This window comes from Heloderma suspectum, chromosome 7 (assembly GCF_057233095.1).
Source record: "Heloderma suspectum isolate Gila_16-S chromosome 7, 16-S_ref, whole genome shotgun sequence".
Lineage (NCBI taxonomy): Eukaryota > Metazoa > Chordata > Lepidosauria > Squamata > Helodermatidae > Heloderma > Heloderma suspectum.
The window spans coordinates 36766805-36787063 of NC_139464.1; the positions used below are offsets into that span (position 1 = coordinate 36766805).

The following is a 20259-nucleotide window of genomic DNA, read 5'->3' on the forward strand; positions in this document are numbered from 1 at the left end:
TAGTGATGAAGCTGGAACTAACCGCAGCAGAGGATACCATGCCATATGCATTTTCCCTAAATAACACATCTGTGAAAGGTGTGGTTCTTAACAGTTGTAATTTCCCAGCATTTTGGAGCTTGAGTGAACTTGGCAAGCCCTTAACACCACATGTTAAATGAAAAGGTTTTTTGTTCATTGAATATTTATAGTGCTTAACCTCGAAAGTAGCAGGTCATGGGGAAAGGCCTCTGTCTGAAACCTTGCCGGTCAGAATAGACAATACCAGGTTACGTCTTGCCTGGTATTGGGCAACTTCCTGTGTTATAAAAGCTGCACATTTTTGCCCAGTTTATTCTTGTACATTGTTAAAGCCTACTTTTCATTGTGTTTGAAAGAGGGTCATGGATTCAGTTTTAAGAGACTATGAATGTAAACTTTAATATGTATGTTGGTGTTACATTCAGATGTCACCTTAAACATTTCTTTTAGAAAGGTTATTTTTAAGAGATTCACGTGATTGACCCCCCCAAATATTTATATTTAAATCAGTTCTTTTCCCCCCTGTTTTAATGGAGGATGCATACACCAAACATAGGATATTGTGGCTCTATCCATCATATCATTTAAAACACTTGAATACCCACAATTTAAATTATTGTATATTAAAGCAAGTGCCATGTTTGCCCACTAACAAGACTTTAATCAAGGCATTCAGTGGTGCTAAAACAGTAGTTTGTGTTCACATTTGCATATCAGGAGGGGGCTGACAGCATGAGTAGGTGGATGTCATGTCTTGGTGATTAATGATCTCTAGGAAGCTGAGAGAGCAGGAGAATAATATACACAGCATCTCTACCCCCTGGAGGAGGAATGCAAACACTATTGTGCAGATCTGTGCACAGTCGCTGACTTCCTGGTAGCTGGAGAATTTCATACACTCCTCTACCACAAATAAAACTGTCAGGCAGAGTGACAAAGATCAGAAAGCCAGGCTTTGGTTATTGAAAAGAATAGCTCGGGCACAGTGATCCAGAAAATTAATTTTGTAGGTGTTTGGGAACACCATTGCTTAATAAGAAACCAGTAAAAAGGGGCTTTCTGTGGAAACGATCCAAGCTGCCAATTTGTTTTTTGCTGAATTGAAATTTGCTGTTCCTTGCCAATTGAGTTTTGCTGAGAGCAGGTTTAACTTGAAAAAAGTGACTAAAGTAAAACCCAATCTACAGTGTGTCGTCTGCATTTCAGCTTCTGTTGATGCTGCTTCCGGGTATGGAAAAGGAGCATTAGCTGTACTGTGGCTGCAGGGCTGGGGGATGCAAATATAACTTCATAACTTCTTCTCATTAAAATACTTGCATCAAGTGAGATAAGAGAGCAAAATTGCTTTGGTCCCTAATTCTTGGCTAACACCCTGAGCCTAACTGCACTACTTGAAATCAGTGGAGTTTACTTTCAAGTAAATTTGTCCAGGATCAGAGTTAATGTTTGTTTACTCTTCATTTATGTTCAAGTTGTGGCCTAAATGCTTTGTGGATATAGGTTACAGAACTTAGTTGTGTGTTTCCCTACTCTAGTTTTCCCCCTTTCCAAGTATAATCGTCATAGTTTGCATGTTCATCCTGCATATTTTCTTAGCTATTCTCTTCTATTTAAACCTTTCTTATTCATTTAATAAATTCAGATTTAAATTATTAACACTTGTAATTATCCAAAGCAGATATTGTAGCTTGGACACGTAGGCCTAGGAAGTCAGTTCTACACTCTTAGGGTTTCTAACTATCAGGCTTGCAGAGCTCCAAGCCTGATCTTAAAGTTAGCTATCCAAAGGAGGGGGATGGTGAGGGGAGTGTGTGTGTGCATGTTTTTAAAGCAGCTTGTCAAAATGGCTTCAGAAAGCCTCTTGCAATGCTTTGCAAAGGAATGACCTTCAGAAATGGGAACAATAAGCTACTCAATGAGGAATACAACTGTTCCGGCCTAGATAATTCCAATTAATCCTCTAAATTCTGGTTCCCAAGTCTTGGCATCCAGTGATGTATATTAGCCCAATAAATGTAAACTGATCCTAAACCTCTCCTCCAACTTAAAATCTTTGGGATTCTTGAATATTTTTTTCCTGTATTAAGACTTCTTAGCTAAGTGAGTAGGAACCATAAAGTAGAGGGGTACAAAATGTACTTAAATCAGAAAAAGGAGCACAGATTCGCTACTTATACCCCCACAAAAAAACTTTTACAGAACACTGTATAAAAAGCATGCATGACCAAAAAATTGTCACTCCTAAGCATCAAAAGGAATTTTTTTAATGAACAAAGAGAGTTGCAGATTGGTGTTCCCAGAGTGTTTGAAAATATATCTTTATGTTCCTTATTGAAGACAGCTGAAAAGAACTTTCATGCTGAAGCTCATCAAAGCAGACCACCTTCTTCCCCCACCCCGTTGCTTTCACTCCCTAAATGGATGACAGGGTTATGTGTATAAAGCGCATGCTCAATACGTTCAAATACAAAACTGCCCACTGAAGTTCTTTTCTCCAGTCCTCTTAGTGTTTCTCTCCTACAAGATATTTCTCTCTCTTCTCTTGGCTGCCTCAGGTTGCCAGCTTTTGAATTTTTTAAAAAATTGTCTCCTAGGCAGGCCACATGTGCCTGAGTGCGAGGCCACAGAATAACTTCATTCTTCAAAGGTATACAGCTATTTCATGGCTACCTTGCAATACTACCCACAGATGCTCTTGGGGGTCCTGCACAGACTACCACACAATTCAGACTACATGTATGAAACAGTCACAGGGCAAAATCAACGTGCAGAACAGATACCTTAAGTGGGCCAAACCCCAGACTTCAGGCCAAGTTGCACACATGCATTGCATGGTCAAGGAATTATGCTTGTAGGAAAGTTTCATATGCAGAATATGCCTTGCTTAGCTGCACTGCCCACTTGTTGTGGGAAAGGACACAGTGGGGCAGGAAGCAAGCCCTAGCTATGGTTAATACAGACTGGGGCTGTTCACATGATGTCTGGGTTTGGACAGCACAATAGCCCACAATGGGTTAAATAAGCCACCATGGCATAATTAACCCATCGTTGGTTATTGTGTCGTCTGTCAGGAATTTTTTAATCCACGATGGTTTATTTGGTCAAAATAAGCCACTCACCCCACAGTCTGGAGTATGGGTTATTTAGCCCATTGTGGGTTTTCGTGTTGTCTGATGCTCAGCGTGGCTTATTCCAATTTGCCAACAGAGTCGCTTGACAGGAACAGTCAAAACCCTTGTAGCTGCTGTGCTTCAGCCTGCAGAGCTCTTTTTCTGACATCTGACAAGCAGTTGAGGGACAACTGCAGCCAAACAAGCACAGCCTTCCGTGATACCGTAATACAGTTACAAAATGACAGTACAATGTCACCTCATGCTATTGCACTACCCCACTACAGTGAACCTACACAATGACAGGCTTTCCTGATTGCTACTTTGAAATTGCACAACTTGGGGAATAGGGAAAGAACTGCTGACTTTTCCATGAAGAAGGGCAGTTCTGCAATAATCCACTACAGTATCTGGAGGCTCCCCATGAAGGCACCCCACCTGTGCAATTTTGCCCTATTTGCCAATATTTGCCCTAATTTTGCCCTACGTATAACTCAGGGAGTTATACGTAGCTCCCACACCCTTTTTCCTTCTCTGGTCACTTTTCCATGAAGAAGCAAAATGGCTATGGGGATGAAGGGAATGCAGTTGCACTTTTGCACAAATTCGCTTTAGCACTGTAGTGAAGAGAAGAGGCACTGCCAGCAATGGGGGCAGGAGGTGAAATGTATAACTCCACTGTATTGCTAAAGCACTATAGCACTTTAGTGGTTTTGAGACAATAAAGGCATCATGTCAGCAATGGGTATGGAGGGGGGCTTTAGCTCTAAAGTGAAATTGTGCAAAAGCGCAATAGCACTTTAGCAGCTTTGCCAGCAATGTCTCGAAGGGGGGTGAAATGCGCAACTCCACTTTATTGTTTATTTTGGACGATATGCCAGCAATGGCTATGGGGTGAAATTATACAGAATTATAGCACACAACCCTGCCTTTAGTGCAGCAGCGAATGTTAAATATCCTTGATTTCATATTCTCCTGAAAGTTAAAGCATAGTAGAAATGTATACGAAATTACTGAAAATATGAGTGTTTAAAAACACTTTCAAATCCTAACTTGTTTTATTGGCTAAATTACTAAATGGGGTGTACCAGCTGTTGTAATAGTGTGGCATTATAATCCATGGTCTTATGCCAGTGTTGCAAGGACTTTACTGCCATGTTATGTTCAATATTCTTCATTACAAATGCTTAAAACTGGGATGCAATATTTTAGGTATGATTTTAAGAAAACATGAAAGTGAATTTCCTTAAAATCTCTTTCAGCAATGCAATCAACCTTTTAAGCAATGTTCCAGTTTCTTGTTTGGATGTCCTTATCAGTCCATCAGATCAAGAGGACACAGAGGAAACAGATATAAAATACAATGGCATGAATATGGATGCAATTCAGGTGCTATTGAAGTTCATGGAGAAGAGAATTGACAAGGTATGGAGGTCATATATAAGGGCGAAATGAAATGTTACATGGTAGATGTGTTAATACTCTTCTTTCTTTTCTTTTTTTTAGGGTAGCCATGGGTGGAAAAGCAGCCTCTGGGGAGTGACTTGGATCAGAAAACTGAGTGGAAGGGGAAAGATTAAGCATTCCCCCCTCCCCTGCTTTCCACTGATACAATCAAATTATTTGACATTTAATAAAAACAAGTGCTCACTGTTGGAAAACTGTTGTGTGCATCTGCGGTGTAATATCTACTTTGGCCCTAAAATGCCTCTTAATAACAGAAATGGGCCTGATTCACAAACCCTTAATTTATCTGCTTTAATAAAGCTTTCAAACTTGGAAGATAGCCATGATCAGGCAGTTGGGTCTGCACAGAAGTTTTTTAAAATGTATATGGCATATTCAGAGTTTGCTTATGAATCCAAACACACAAGTGTGCAGAAAAGGTTAATGTAATTAAACTTTTGATTTGATATTACATATGGGAGATGCATACATAAATTATCTTCCAGCCTATTTGTCATGTTTTTCAGGATCCTCTGTGCACAGCAAAATGAAATAGCTGGTGCGCGCGTGTGTGTTTGTCTCTAGTCTTGTGAGCTATTTGCAGTTTATTTATTACATTTGTATACTGCTCAACAGCTGAGGCTCTCTGGGCAGTTGGCTTCATTGAAACAATACTGCTTTACTATCATGCCCCAAAATGCAAGATAGAATGGCTAATGTATGCATCATGATCAGGAATATTTTAAGGGCGTCAATATCTGGAAATACGTGGTAAACATATGCCTTAGGGCATTAATTAATACCACTGCTAAGGGAAGGCATCCTGTGAGTTTTCAGCTGCAAAAATATCCTTTTAAAACTTACAGAAAAAAGTTGGCTGACCCACTGTTTTGAGAAACACAAGTAAAAATGGCTACAGTAGAAATTGCAAGTGTCTCTGTAAGAAAAATATAATGGTGTGTGAATTCTCTATTCTTCTAGGGGAGTAGCTATCGGGAAGGTCTCACTCCTGTTCTCAGTTTACTAACAAGATGCTGCCGATCCCACCGGAACATAAGGAAGTTTATCAAAGCTCAGGTGAGAGATGAGGGTATCAAAAGAACTGGGAAGACTTGATGCAAAGATAATTTAAAATGTTAGGGAATCTTGTTTATCTAATATATATTAATTACCAGTCACACACTAATTGCTGTACATTAAATTGGCCCGATCATCATCTAGTAGAGTTCTGGATGGACATAGAAACACACAGCTGAGTAAGGTTAATGTTGGCACAAGGGGAGCGGGACGCATTAATTGAACTGTTGATGTTGTGCAGTGTAATCCTGTGCATGTTTACTTGGAAGCAAATCCCTCTGTGTTCGGTGGGGTCTACTCAATAGTAACACAAAATAGTGTTAGCATAGTTTAACATTATCCATTTTTAGGAGTTTTAAAGATGTCCAACCCCAAAAGTCAGAATAAAAAGGTCTGCCTTTGCCTAGGCCTGCAGGCTGGAACACTGCCAAACCCCCCTGGGGGTGGAGTTGTATAACCCTGGAACCACCACTGAGAAGTCCATGTTGCTTCTTCCTGCAGGCCTAACTTCAGGTCTCTCGGAACAAGGGTGAGAGCTCCCAAAGCTATGTCAAGGCTTTGTTATGTGTTAGCGGTGTTAAGTTGCCTGAACTTCAGTATGGCTTGTCTTTTTAACATGAGATGGAATATAAACAAGGATTTAAAAGATGCAACCAGGGCACTTTAAAAATAATGTTGGTTGCATGTATTCTCATCTTCCACCTCATCTCAGGAAGCAGGCTGCCACATTCTCTAGCAGCTGCAGCTTCCAGCACTTTTTTTCCAAGGGTTAGCCCCACATAGAAAATCTTACAGCAGCAAGAATGGAGAGGATGATGGCATCAGTGATTGACAAGTCCTGTCTTTCCAGAATTAGAGGAAAAGCATTGCTGGTTCTAAAAAAAAAAAAAAAATTCTTCCAGCCACAACTGTCACCTGTTCCAGAAGTGAAGCTGGGTTGAGAATAGCTCTTACTTTGTAACCCTATAAAAATCAGAAAGAACCCACCCTCCCCCATAATAATAATCTCCTATAATTTGTCAGATTAAACTTAAGTTTGTTTGTCCATATCCATTTCAACACAGTTTCCAAACTCTAGTTCAAGGTTTCTCTTGGATCAGTGGAAAAAGAAACAAAGCTGAATGTTACCAGTATATTCATACTGTGATGGCATCAGTATATAACTTAAGTCTGTTTTATTTCAATGGGTTTGATTAAGATTGGATCCATTATTATGGACTAGTTGTTGTTTTTTTCTTAGGCAGGGGACTGGATATCCTAGGTCTCTTTCTGTAGAGTGCAAAGGGTTTCTTGATTATAGGGCAAGATGGGAGAATAACCACTTTTTGGATTGTATTTAATAGGAATTATACCACATGCATACTTCATTAATGCTCCTTTAGAGTGTTTGGAACAAGTCCTATAGCTGGTATAAAAAGAGTACTATATAAATTGTTGTGTATTTCCAGACATCATTTCTAATACTGAGTTTATCTATTTTAATTCTTTAAATATTATATGGGAGAGGTTTTCAAAATATGTTACAGTCGTTTTATTGAGTTCTTTTGTTCACCAGAGTGTTGGTTTGTCTATTAAGGTATATTTTGTCTGTTATAATTGGTTTATCCCAATACAAGGTGTAATATTTTATTCTCAAGAACTGGGTCCAGACCTTACTTTGTGGGAAGAAGGCATTTTTAAATTGATTAGTTGATACTGCATATCCACACTCAGTTGTGATGAATGATTGCTATCTGACATTCTGACTGTATGTGTGTCAAGATATTCTGTATTGGATTAGACAGGGCCACCAGCTATTCCGTTACTCATTCAAGTGTCTGTATCTGTGGTCTCATGGCACCTTAAAGTTTAACTAACTTATTTTGGCATAAGATTTCATGGACTAATTTTGTTTATCTTTAAGGTGCTACAAGACTCTTAGTTGTTTTGGCTTGCAACAGACTAACATGGCTATCCTTTAGAAATTGTATCTGTGGAGTGTGTTAAGATATTTTGATAGCTATTAATATTTTGATAGTTACTTTGACAGTTGGTAGCAACTGTAGTGTTGAATAGTAGTGTGTTAAAAAAAACAACAACTTGAGTTTCTGCTTTAAGTTGACATGCTTTTAGCTATTCTTCTGATCCTGCATCAGTGCTTTCTCTCTCAGGATTTCTGGGTATTTTCCATACAGGGCTATGGATTTCCATCTTTGAATTTGTTCTTCTACTGATATTGATGTTGGCTGAAATGATTACTTACTGCGGTTTGGAAGGGTGAATGTTAAATCAGCTCTGACCACTGCTTGGACACCAGATGCCTTGAAGAGGTTTTGGAATTCTGGTGTCTTTCAGAACTTGGGGTATATAACCTTTCCACTGAGGCATTTGGTTGATACACTCTAAACTTTGGTCATGAGTGTGAATCTGTATCAACCTCATTCAAATCAGAGTCAGACATTTAATTATAGTCATGGATTAAGTCGTAGTTCTAACATTTCCAGCACTTTAAGGGCATACCTAGACATGACATGGGCAATCCATAAGTAGCATCTCCTGCAGGGTTAAAAAAATATAAGTCATGGAGGGGTCCAGATTGCAGTGCTGGAGAAAGGAGGTTAACCCTTCCCCTATGTGATTTAATCAATTTTGAAGGAGGAGAGGTGTGTCTCTTTTGCAGTGACACCTGCATGCCCAGTTGTTTAGCCAGAAAGAGTGTCAAAGCAGAACCATTTCAAAGATTTTAAATAAGAAAGTAAGTGTGGCAACACTTTGCATTGGGATTAATTGTTCTTCTTGTTTTTTGTCTTAAGGTGTTGCCTCCCTTGAGAGATGTATCTAATCGTCCTGAAGTCGGCACAACACTAAGAAACAAATTAGTGCGCCTTATGACTCATGTTGACCTAGGAGTGAAGCAAATTGCTGCAGAATTCCTTTTTGTTCTTTGTAAGGAGAGAGGTACAGGCTGGTTCTTATCTGTGAATGAGGATGGTTACAGCAAGCTTGTATATAGTCGCTTGCCTGTTTGTCTCTTGCTGAGTAAACATTGCCCAAGGAAAGCTTTTGTAAACTGGAAGAGAGTTGACTATTTCATGTTAATATGCCACAAATTACCTGCACAGAATGTTTGGGCAGGTGCGATAAAAACTCTTATGGATTTGCTTTACAAATCTGAGTTACAGGTAAACATTTTACCACACATTGTGCAGTGCACATCTGTACCTTTTGTAGTTTGTGGGCTGCTAGGTGTTCCTCTTTTTGAGGAAACCAGCAACTTACTTAAAGCACTGTAAGTCCAATCCCTCAGTTCATAGTACTGTCACAATTCTGCAGGTTATATCGTGAATTATGAGTAATCAAGGCCTGGAAACTAAGGCTGTGTACCGCTTTGGTACAAAGCCTAAATAATGAGGTGAAGCGGGCTGATTCAGAGGTGCCTCGTTGATACGAAGTGGATCAGAGCAGCACCAAGGCGCCCCAAAGGAATGCGGCTCCTCCACGAAGCACCTCATCCGCCTCATATATTCGGAGCGCTTCTTATGCCTTCTGAGCAGCCCAGACAGGCTGTCTCCAAAACGTATCAGCTTCTGAAAGATCACACGGAGGGGCAGGAGGAGATGGGAAGGGTGGGAAGGTGAGAAAATGTGGAGGCACCAAATGTATCAATTTGAGAGAGATCCAGCGACTGGTAGAGGAGAAGGGGGAGGAGGAGGGAGTGAGCTTTATTGTGACTCAGCCCCCGTTTGCTTGTTGTGTGCGAAGTGGTTTTACTGGAGAGGAGGGGGCTGTCTGAACGTTATTTGGCTAGAGCAGTGGTCTCCAAAGTGGGGTGCACAAGATGATCCACTGGAGTGCGCGAGCCGCCTGATAATTGAGCAGCCTCCCACTTCCCTGATGAGCTGCCATTGTGTGCAATGATGGTGGTGGCGGTGGTGGCAGGATGGGATGGGAGCTGAGAGGGAAGCTCCACAGCATTTCTCTCTCTGCTCCAGTCCGAACCGGCCTCTGCTATGGCCACTGGGAGCAACTGCCCCAGTCTCTGCCAGGCATGGCAGAGGAAGCCTTAATCCTTCCCACTCTCCTTTGGCAGAACGAAGCCGAGAAGAAAATGCATGCTGTGAGGACTAGGTAAAACGAGGATCCATAAAATCAAAAAGGGATCCGCATGATTTCATACGATTTTTAAAGGGGAGACCCATAAAACTACCATCCAGTCTCAGGGCACATCTGCCTCCATGGACTGAACCAGAAGAATTGCGGATCTGCTACTCATGGGTGCAGCCATGGTGCAAAAACATGGATCCTTGGCAGGGATCCTCTTGATTTTGTATGATTTTTGCAGAACACGTCCCCCAAACCACCATCATATCACAGAGCACATCTGCCTCCACGGACTGAACCAGAAAAATCATGGATCTGCCACTTGTGGGCACAGCCACAGCGCAAAAATGGGAAAATGGCTCCCCCCATTCCCCAGAACAAGATGGCTGCTGGTGTGCATCCAGAGGGCCTAAGAACTTGCGGCCACAGCCTGCCGTCGTTGCAAACTGCCACCACTGGCCTCACCCAGCCCTCATAGGCTCCCCGCAATCAAGGAAGCTATGAAGGCTTGAGCCAGAGGCAGGAGTCAGCCTCCAACTAGGCACCCTGCCCTCCTTCCAAGGAAGGGGGAGAGTGCAGTTGGAGGGCGACCCCTGCCCTTGTGCCTGTCAGTATTTGGTGGGTTGTGGCAGGCAGCGGTTTCCCTGGCAGCACTGGGAGCAACTGCCCCAGCAGCAGCAGCTCCCGTGGCATGCCCCCCCCGAACCAGGGGTCCAGGTAAGGAACTGGGGTGCTGGGCGGCACGTTGAGGGGCCGAGGCAAGAGTTGGATGTCGGAATCCCGCTTTGACTTCATAGGCCGAGGTGGGTTGGGGGGGGGGGGCTGAATCAGCCCGAGCCAAATCGGGTCCACCTCAGAAGCCCCAAAGCAGCTTCCGCGTTGGATCGGGGGGGGGGGGCATGCACAGCCCTGCTGAAAACCCCAATACTGCACTGCATCTTGCCAGACATGTAGATGTATCAAATCCACGTGGTGTTCGTTCTCTCTTGCTCTCACTCTTTTGCATCTAATAGTGCATGTACTTGCATACAAACATCCTGTGCCATTGTCTTTTAATACATATTTTATATGAGGAACTAAACAAAAAAGTTTGTTACTACATGACAGGTGTAAATGCTGACTCAAAGTTTAGAATTAGTTTATCCTTTACTTAGGCCCTCTATACTACTCTTGTTAGTCAAACAGCTCTTTTGCTTTCTTGCAACATTTAACCTTTAGGAAAGAGGGAGAAGTGTTATCTTCATCTTTTTTTTTTAAGTTGTTCAATGGTAGGTCAGATTGGATTATTCAGAGAAAAAAACTTAACACAGGGGTAAGCAACATGGTGCCTGCGAGCACTAATGTGCCCCCAGACACCTTCCTTGGTGTCCAAGGAGACACCCTACTCCTCCCAATTTTTATTTTAAAATATTCTTATATTTTCTTACTGGCACCTGGGATTGCTTCAAAGTGAAGTGGGAGCCTCTAGATGCTGCCATCTTAATTTCCCATGAATGCTTCTGGGTAAGTAACTTGTCCTTTCTGACTAGCCATGCACACTGATGGCAGCCATGCTATATGGTTGTGCCCAGGACAATTTCTCAAGTTTCCTCAAGTGCCCACATGCCCAAAGGTTTGCCTACCCCTGACTTAACACTTGGTAAATTTAGTCATATTTCATGATAAGCTTGTGAAACTTAAATACATAGCTTAAAATGTTCTGTTTTAAAGAACAGATTTTGCCGTACCCAAGTGAACTATTTCCCTGACATTTTGCAGTTGACAGCTTACTGAAGTACACTGGCTATGGCAATGCAGCAGGGCTCCTAGCAGCAAGAGGCCTATTAGCAGGAGGAAGAGGGGAAAACTGGTACTCAGATGATGAAGATACAGACACTGAAGAATATAAATCTGCAAAGCCAAAGTACGGTACTGCTTGGGGTTCTTTTTCCTTCTGTCCAGTTCATAAAACTTAGGCTATTTTTTACTTTTATCTATTTCAGTGATGTGTTTGGAGCTGTGTCCTCTCATATTGGGCTGAGTTTCAAGCTGGCCTAATTGCCATGGCTGCCCATAGTATTCTGAAACTGGCTTTCTACTTACTTTAAGTCAACCCTGTTTCCAAGGGTTCTTTGGTAGGGAAGCCATGACAGTTAAACTTGTGTACATTTGGGGTGGGGCGGGGCGGGGGGAGAGATCCTCAGAAGCTCATTAAGGTGTAATTAAAAGTCTAGGTACTTTGCATTGTGGTAGTCTCAGATTGTGCATATTGATTGAAAAAAAGAATAAAATTTGTGGAGGGTTTTTTATTTTGTTTTTAGAATGGGTAGTCTGACCAAAGAAGCGTCTGGAAACTTTCTTTTAACTTTTTCTTCCCCCATCCCCAAAGCATTAACCTTATAACAGGTCATTTAGAAGAGCCAATGCCCAATCCTATGGATGAAATGACTGAAGAACAAAAAGAATATGAAGCAATGAAACTTGTCAATATGTTTGATAAGCTTTCTAGGTAATGTAGCTATTTTAGCTTTCATTTATGTGGGGGAATTCTTTGGTTGTATAGTGCCTTTTTCCTTACTGTATTTGAGTTGTGTTTGCGTCTGTGCAGCTGTTAATATATGCTTAAATACTCCACTGGCCAAGGGCCATATTCTCAGTGAATGGAAATGTCATTGGCAAATACTACCCCATCATTCCAGTGAGTGTCAGGCTAAACGAAAGAGCTTTAGGAGCTGCAGACCATGTGTTCCTTACTCAGTATTGGATACTGTCTCTCACTGCGTTGCTTGAATTGCTGAACCCAGTTATGTTACTGTTTCTGTGTAGTTCCCTTTCTGCCTGGAAATAGTATGATTTTCTTCTGAAGACTCCACAATTAATTGTTACTTTTAAAAAAATCAGATCACTTGATATGAAATTAGAAAAAAACCCTGATAAATGATATAGTGTTAAAATGACTTTCTATAGGCACTGCAAGCAAAAGATATTGCCTTCATGCCTCCTAATTTTCTGTGATCAACATGGCAACCTAACTATCCCAAACTATGTTATGGAAGAAGACAAGTATTCCTAACACTAGAGCCGTTTTTCTTTTTTTTTAAGAGGCGTTTCTGTCCCCATGGGACTTATTGCATGCATTCACAAATAAAGGAAGCTGAGATTGCTTCCAGATTGTTTAATATAAGAAATAATCTACTTGCATTTTGTCTGGGATAGGGTAAATCACAAGTGGAAAATGTATTATGTCAAAGAGGAGTAATTGGCATAGGTTTATGGCTGTTTTGTCTCTGGTTGTATAGGTGGGGAGCCCTGTGATCCCTAGACAGTCTTTGTAGAACGGGGATGCATGATTGTAGAGAAATGTCTGATATTATAGAACAAAATAGTAACACATCAGAAATAAAATGAAAAGAAGCCAAAATCCATTTTCACTCAAGTGGTTTCCCAGGCCTGATTGAAGGCTTTAATGTTTTGAAGGCAAAAGATTCCAGAATAAGGAGATTGTGTATCATAAAGTTCTATGTTAACCTATGCATATTGAACCTGCCATTGCTATGAATAGAGTCCCTATATGAATCTACAGTGCAATCTATATGAATCTACAGTGCAATATTTGGTCCTACATCTGTTTCCCTCTTTCTCACACTCCCTCACTCACTCTTTATATTTGCTCAGTAGGTTACCCACCCCAAGTTTATTATTCATAGGTCAGTCAGCATTTCTAAAACAGTTTTCAGGGATATGACAGGGTTTTTTTAAAAATGAGAGCAGCCATAGTTCAAGAATGATATAGAAAATGAAGCCTGTGTAACCCATTGTCTGAAGGATTGAACTACTTTAGGCATTTGAATTTCAGCTCAGCTTTGAACTTACAGGTATTTATTTACTGTACCCATCCTTTAAGTAGTTCAGAGTAGTATACACAGTTCCTTCTCTCATTTTATCCTTCCAGAAAACCTGTGATGTTGGATTAGGCTGAGAGTGACTGGCCCAAGAGATTTTCATGGCTGAGTGGATAATCTTGGATAAGCCACTATCTCTCCGGGAAAACAAGAGAGCAGAATTAACAAACTTCAGTATGCAACATGCTATATCAGAGATGCAGTATCTCTTTCAGCCTGAGGGCCAAGTTCCATTTCAGAGAAGCTTTCAGGGGCCACATTCCAGTGATTGGTCTTGATTTGCCAAAAGCAAAAGGGTCTTGGCCAAAAATACCAGCATATTTTAGCGTAAACCTCTTACTGCTGGTAACTAAGCCTACAACTCCCATTGCCCCTCGCTGGATGGGATTATGGGAGCTGTAGTCCAACACATGGGGGATTATTGCTCTGTGCCATGGCAATTGTGCCATGGGGTTCCACAGGGCTCTATTCTATCCCCCATGCTATTTAACATCTACATGAAACCGCTGGGGGAGGTTATCCGGAGGTGTGGGCTGAGGTGCCATCAATATGCGGATGACACCCAGCTCTACCTCTCTTTCTCATCAAAACCAGGTGAGGCAGTGGCTGTTCTGAACCAGTGCCTGGGCACGGTAATGGACTGGATGAGGGCTAATAAACTGAAACTCAATCCAGACAAGATGGAGGTACTGTTAGTGGGTGGTTCGTCTGCCCGGCTAGGTGATATTCAACCTGTTCTGGAGGGGGTTGCACTCCCCCTAAAGGATCAGGTTCGTAGTTTGGGGGTGCTCTTGGATCCAGAACTGTCGCTTGAGGCACAGGTGAACTCAGTGGCACGGAGCACTTTTTATCAGCTTAGGCTGGTATACCAACTACGCCCTTATCTGGACAGAGATAGCCTAGCTACAGTTATCCATGCTCTGATAACTTCTCGTCTGGATTACTGCAATGCGTTATACGTGGGGCTGCCTTTGAAAACGGTCCGGAAACTTCAGCTGGTCCAAAATAGGGCAGCAAGATTGTTAACAGGGACTGGCCTGCGAGCTCATATTACACCAGTACTTTTCCAGCTGCACTGGCTGCCAGTCCATTTCCGGGCCCGATTCAAAGTGCTGGTGTTAACATTCAAAGCCCTTAACGGCTTGGGGCCAGGTTACCTGAAGGATCGCCTCCTCCCATATGTGCCTGCCCGGACCTTAAGATCATCATCAGCGGCCCTTCTCCGTGAGCCCCTGCCAAAGGAAGTGAGGCGGGTGGCTACTAGGAGGAGGGCTTTTTCTGTTGTGGCACCCCGGCTCTGGAATGAGCTCCCTAGTGAGGTTCGCCTGGCGCCTACATTGTACTCCTTTCGGCGCCAGGTGAAGACCTTTTTATTTTCCCAGGCATTTTAGCTTTCTAAATTTTTATCTTTGCTGTTTTAAATCTGTATTTTAAACTCCTGTACTGCTGCTAGGTTTTATTGTATTGTTATATTGTGGTTTTAATGTTCTATATATTTTAAATTGTTTTATTGTGTGTTGTTTGGTTTTAGTTTTTGTGAACCGCCCAGAGAGCTTCGGCTATTGGGCGGTATAGAAATGAAATAAATAAAATAAATAAAATATAAAATAAATAATCTGGAGAGCACCATGTTGGGGGAAGACTGCTAGATATCTAGTGTTTTAAAATCAGACTGACTTCGAAATAACTTTCTGGTTAGAAGTTTACAACAGGGTAAGTTTGAAGATCTGGATAAATTTGTAGCATATATATATACAATACAAATTTATTTATTTATCTATCTGTCTATATAAAAAAGACATTTACAACAGGCAGTAACTGAATCTGTTTTTCATAATATATCAAATACTGGCATTCCCCAAACTGCCTTGTAGTGCACTATATTTCGGTGTCGTAAAATGTAAAATATAGCTAAATTAAATTACTAGTATAGTTTAATTCTTGTATAACTGGAAGTTTTCAGTGTTAATTAAAATGCTTTATAAATATTTTCCCTGCAGTTATAAACTAGTGGCACAATTATGAATTAATTGACTAATTTAAAATGTCATGGTGCTTTTTCCAAGCCAACTCTGTATTAATACCAAGAATCCTTTTTCTGATGAAACAGCCCCCAATTATCATAGTTTGGGGTTTTGTTGTACATTGACAAGAAGTCAACAAAACAAGTATGTAACAAAACCTGCCTAAGTAACAGCCTTACTCATTAAAAATACAGAATTAATCATGGTGGTGACTGAAGAAAGCAGTGCTCCCATAGCTTTTCCTCTTCTTTTCTAAGCGTGGAACAAAATAGTGTACATAAAAGGATCAGCACTATTATGTAGCACTCAATTATAGGGAGGTGAATAGGTTCCCAATACACTATTTTATCAAAGGAGCAGACCGGTGTTTGCAATATGGTTGTTTCGTTACAGACAACCATCATTAGTTCCATGTGTTAACACTGACCTGTTGTGCACAGAGCAGGCAAGAAAGAAAGATCCTTGAAAACAAGGGAATGATTTTGGAGTCGTTATCAAGCTAAATGGCAAGTGGGAAGCAGAAGCAAAGATTGTATAGGTGAATTTGAAAGGATTAATGTGAGATTTGCAAGAGGGGAAATAATGCATTTCATTAAGGGTTTCATTATGACATGTTTTCCATCAAGTATTACTAAAATATGTTTTTTAATTTGAAAAAAAAATCTGTTACTGGGTAGTACCCAGTCACGTGAGGGTCAGTCAAGGATATTCATAAAATATATTCGCACATGTGTCTCTACTTGGAATAAAATTCTTCAAGATGCCCCAGAAATTGCCATTTTGCCTTGCCAGGAAGGAATAGAACGGTTAGTTGCGTCGGCATAAGATGATTCCTCTCAGCTTCATTTCGGAGATCTTAGTGGGTTAGGGAAAGCGTTTGTGCCTGGGGAATTCCTTCATATTTTAGGAGCTGGCACTAAATGTTTAGAACAGCCTTCCCCAACCTGGTGCCCTCCATATCATGTTGAACTACACTTCCCATCATCCCTGACCATTGGTCATCGTGGCTTGGGCTGATGGGGGATGTAGCTGAAAACATCTAGAGGGCACCACAGGAAGACCCTTAGTGGCCAGGTGCTTTGAATGTGCCAAGTAGTTTCATATTACACAGATATTGCATGAAAATGAACCTAAGTTCACTATCGTCTTAATTCTCCTGTATTACTTCCTATGCCTGTTGACGTCCCCTGGAAGAGCCTGAGTGCTATACTGTTGGGGTTATGTTTATGTGTTGTAATCTGAAGGTTGCTGCTCTCTCTGTTTCTCTGACAACGTTCACTTACATTGTAGTCCTATACATGTCTACTCATTGAGGAGACATGTATTGAGTTCAGTGGGACTTGCTCCCAGGTAAGGGCAAAATCCAATGTCACATTTCTCCATCTCTCTTCATGTGAGCCCCCAGATCTGCTCCAGAGAATTACCCAATCCAAATGCAAGGGGCTGCTGTGGAGAGGGGAGCTGTTCTGTCAGTGGGAGGGGCTAATTGGATGCCAGCCTGTGTGGGTGGTATCCAAGTACCGAAGGATTGCAGTACTTCAAATGTTTCTCATAGATTGGTGGAAAGGCCTGCCAGAAGATTTCACCTTCTGTGTAACCAAGTTACACACTGGGGTGGGCAGTTCTTAAAGAAACCAGACACATTTCTGTAGAGATGTCTTAAGATGCAAAGCACCTGGGAAACTGGAATTCACTTGTACACTTTTTTTAAAAAAGCATCTGTGACAATTTAGTGAGGGCTTTTGGGGGAAAGGATCAAAATTTTTGCAATAATTGACTTTACAGTTTTTGGCATAACCCACATAAAATAAATGACATGATAATCAGATGTGAGGCAATGAAAGGCTTATAAAATCTTTGCTAATACTGTTTGATTGGCTTAATCAATAATTAATCATCTTTATATGAGGCTGTAGCTTGTGGGGTAGATATAATTGGATTAACTGCGAGAGGCCTTGGGAGCTCTGAAGAGATTAAAATGGCTGTCAATCCTGTAATTAAACAGCCGCAAACAAAAGCAACAATTTTAAAAAAGAGGGGGAGTAGGGAGAAAAGGCTGACTGAATCTAAATGAACCCACAAGTACTTAAGCACCACTAGAGGCTGACTGTGTAGCACAAATCTCTTTTCCTGACTGACTTCTTTCACTCAGTGAAATGAATATGTATACAGTTGTGTTTTTGAAACTAGAGGGGTGGCTGTTCCCCAAATGACAGGTGGAACTTCAGCAACCATGTTAGCATTTAAGAATTAATGGAGGAAGTATCTTAATTTACATCTTATTTAAACAGCAAACCTGTTCTTTGTCCTTAGCCCATCAGTGGTTGACTTCTTCTTTTTCCCATATAGGTCTTAATTGGCTTAGTGAACATGGCCAGCCTGAATGAAGTCTTTATCAGTGTTGCTCCCCTGCCTCCCTCTGTCCTCCAGTCCATTTTGTATATACCCCTGTTCATCCTTTCATATTCAGAATCTGAGCTCTCTCAAAAATGAGAAGTGTTTCATGTTTGTATTTCCTCCCCCCACCCCCCAATTAGTGTTGGCTTCTTGTGGCTCCCAAGATTTTAATACTGTTTTTTACAGCCCAGTGGTCCTTGATAGAATCCCTATCTCACTTTGTTTTAAGTAAATCTGTAATCCAGTTGGTGAGGTGAACTTGAATATGAGGGCAGAAATTTCATATTGCATAGCTCTGTGTTACATTTGCATGTATGTCATGAAGGCATGTCACCCATATGTAAGTAAACTAGTGAATAGTCTCTGCAGTCCTAATATATATATACAGAGAGAGAGAGTAAAATAACAACTGCTTTGGTTCTTCTTTTTTTTACTTTAGAGACAAGGTTATAACCCCTATGGGAGTGCGACCAGATGGCACAATGACTCCTTTGGAAGAAGTAGTGGGCCAGCATCAAACCAATGAGCAAGAAAGTTCAGACTCTGACTAGAACATCAGCTGCTTCAATCTGTCACCCGCCTTTCCTTACACTCATGACATCTTTTATTATCTAAATATTAGACCCTTCACATTAACCCAGTGTTGTAGAAACTGTTTTTTCCCCCAATCAAAATGTTTGAATTCTAAATTACGTGGTGTAATTATATTAGCATTTCCAAGACCTCAATTTATATAGCAAGAAAAAACCCGTTTATTAACCTTACGGTAATTGTATTTCAGTGGGATGAAAAGTGTGTTTGAACTTTTAAGAAAATTAAAATATTAATATTTACCTATAATATTTTTCCCTTTAAAAAAAAGCACTGCCTTATTTCAGTCCTATAGCTAAAGGAAGGAAATAGAATGTCTGATTAGATAAGAGATATGAGAAATCTTAAATAAAAGCTCACAGTAAAACTGTCACATTTACTGAAGAAGCTACCCAGTAGATGCATTTATTTAATCATTTTTGGCATTATTGTTCCTTACTATCATAATTAAACTGTCTCTGAAGGTCTACTAAATCTTGTTAAATCAGTCAGTTTTTACCACTAAATTACAAATGGGTTTTTAGTGTTTCTGTACTACTTAGGTTCCAGGTTAACTGAGTATCTGTTTTGTCAGGATATTTCCATTTGTTCCCAGATCCAGCTTTGAGAACAGATTTATACCCAATGACTGCAGCAGGGCTGTCTACATGGCACACCTTAGGGAATCATTCTATAACCACTACCCCCCCGCCCCCCGGCCTCAGCACAATCCCAACCCCATCACAAATGGCTGGCCTAAAAACTTGGGTTGGTCATAACTGATAGAGTGAAGGGTTGGGCAAGTACCATATGAAACATCCCTCTTCTGCCATTCCATTGCCTTTTTAAAGGATATGTATGAAAGTAGCCTCTAATGAAGAAATGGAGGGCAAGTTGTCTTGAATTATGTGGCTAGAATCTAACTGTATAATGTTCAGAAATGGAGGGTGTGTTGCATTCTGTCAATAAAACTTTATATACAGTTATGTACCATTGTGATGTTTTTAGAAATACAACATTCTTGCATTTCCCTCCCTCTTCATTAGTTTCTTTCTTACACTTGCAGACCACCTACTAACCAGAGTTCTCTGAGTGGTATACAGGCAAATTAAAAACAAAATACAAAACTATAGGCAATGATAAAAACAGCACATCAAAAGCCAAGTTAAAGCAAAGAATAAAAACAGTACAGCACAAAAACCAAAGTTAAAAACCAAGCAGCAGAATAAAAGTGCTAAGATCTAAAAGCACTAAAAACAGTTCTTAAAATGCTTGGGAGAATAAGGTCGTCACCTGGTGCCAAAACAACCCATAATATAAGTGTCAGGCAACCGTCTTGGGGAGGTCATTCCACAGATAGGGAATGCCACCACTGAAAAGACCCTAATAGCTACCTACGTCACCTCATTTGGTAGGGGCATCTGGAGGAGGGCCTTGGATGATGATCTTAGAGTCTAGGTAGGTATATATGGGAGGAGATGCTCCTTCAGATAACTTGGCCCCAAGCTGTTTAGTGCTTTAAAGGTTAAATCCAACACTTCGGATTTTTTCAGTTTCAGCCCCAGAAAACTGACTGGCGGCCACCACCAATGGCAAAAGTACTGGCATAAAATGATCGTATCAACTTCCAGTTTTAAAAAAATGTTTACCACT

The 20259-nt window shown here is 40.9% G+C and overlaps 1 protein-coding gene across 2 annotated transcripts in view; it reads left to right on the plus strand.

Annotated features, from left to right (window-relative positions):
- The window catches only part of RIC8B (RIC8 guanine nucleotide exchange factor B), a 42365-nt gene extending 22722 nt beyond the window's left edge, over positions 1 to 19643 (plus strand). The window contains exons 5-10 of one of the 2 annotated variants that reach the window (XM_084809676.1): positions 4394 to 4556; positions 5559 to 5654; positions 8447 to 8591; positions 11493 to 11637; positions 12103 to 12222; positions 18476 to 19643. In XM_084809676.1, the coding sequence (XP_084665802.1) occupies positions 4394 to 4556; positions 5559 to 5654; positions 8447 to 8591; positions 11493 to 11637; positions 12103 to 12222; positions 18476 to 18587 (781 nt within the window). In that variant the 3' untranslated portion in view covers positions 18588 to 19643. Of the gene's footprint in view, positions 1 to 4393; positions 4557 to 4637; positions 5200 to 5558; positions 5655 to 8446; positions 8592 to 11492; positions 11638 to 12102; positions 12223 to 18475 lie in introns of those variants that run through there. The other variant, XM_084809677.1, reaches the window with a different exon arrangement.
- Positions 19644 to 20259: the final 616 nt, after the last annotated feature.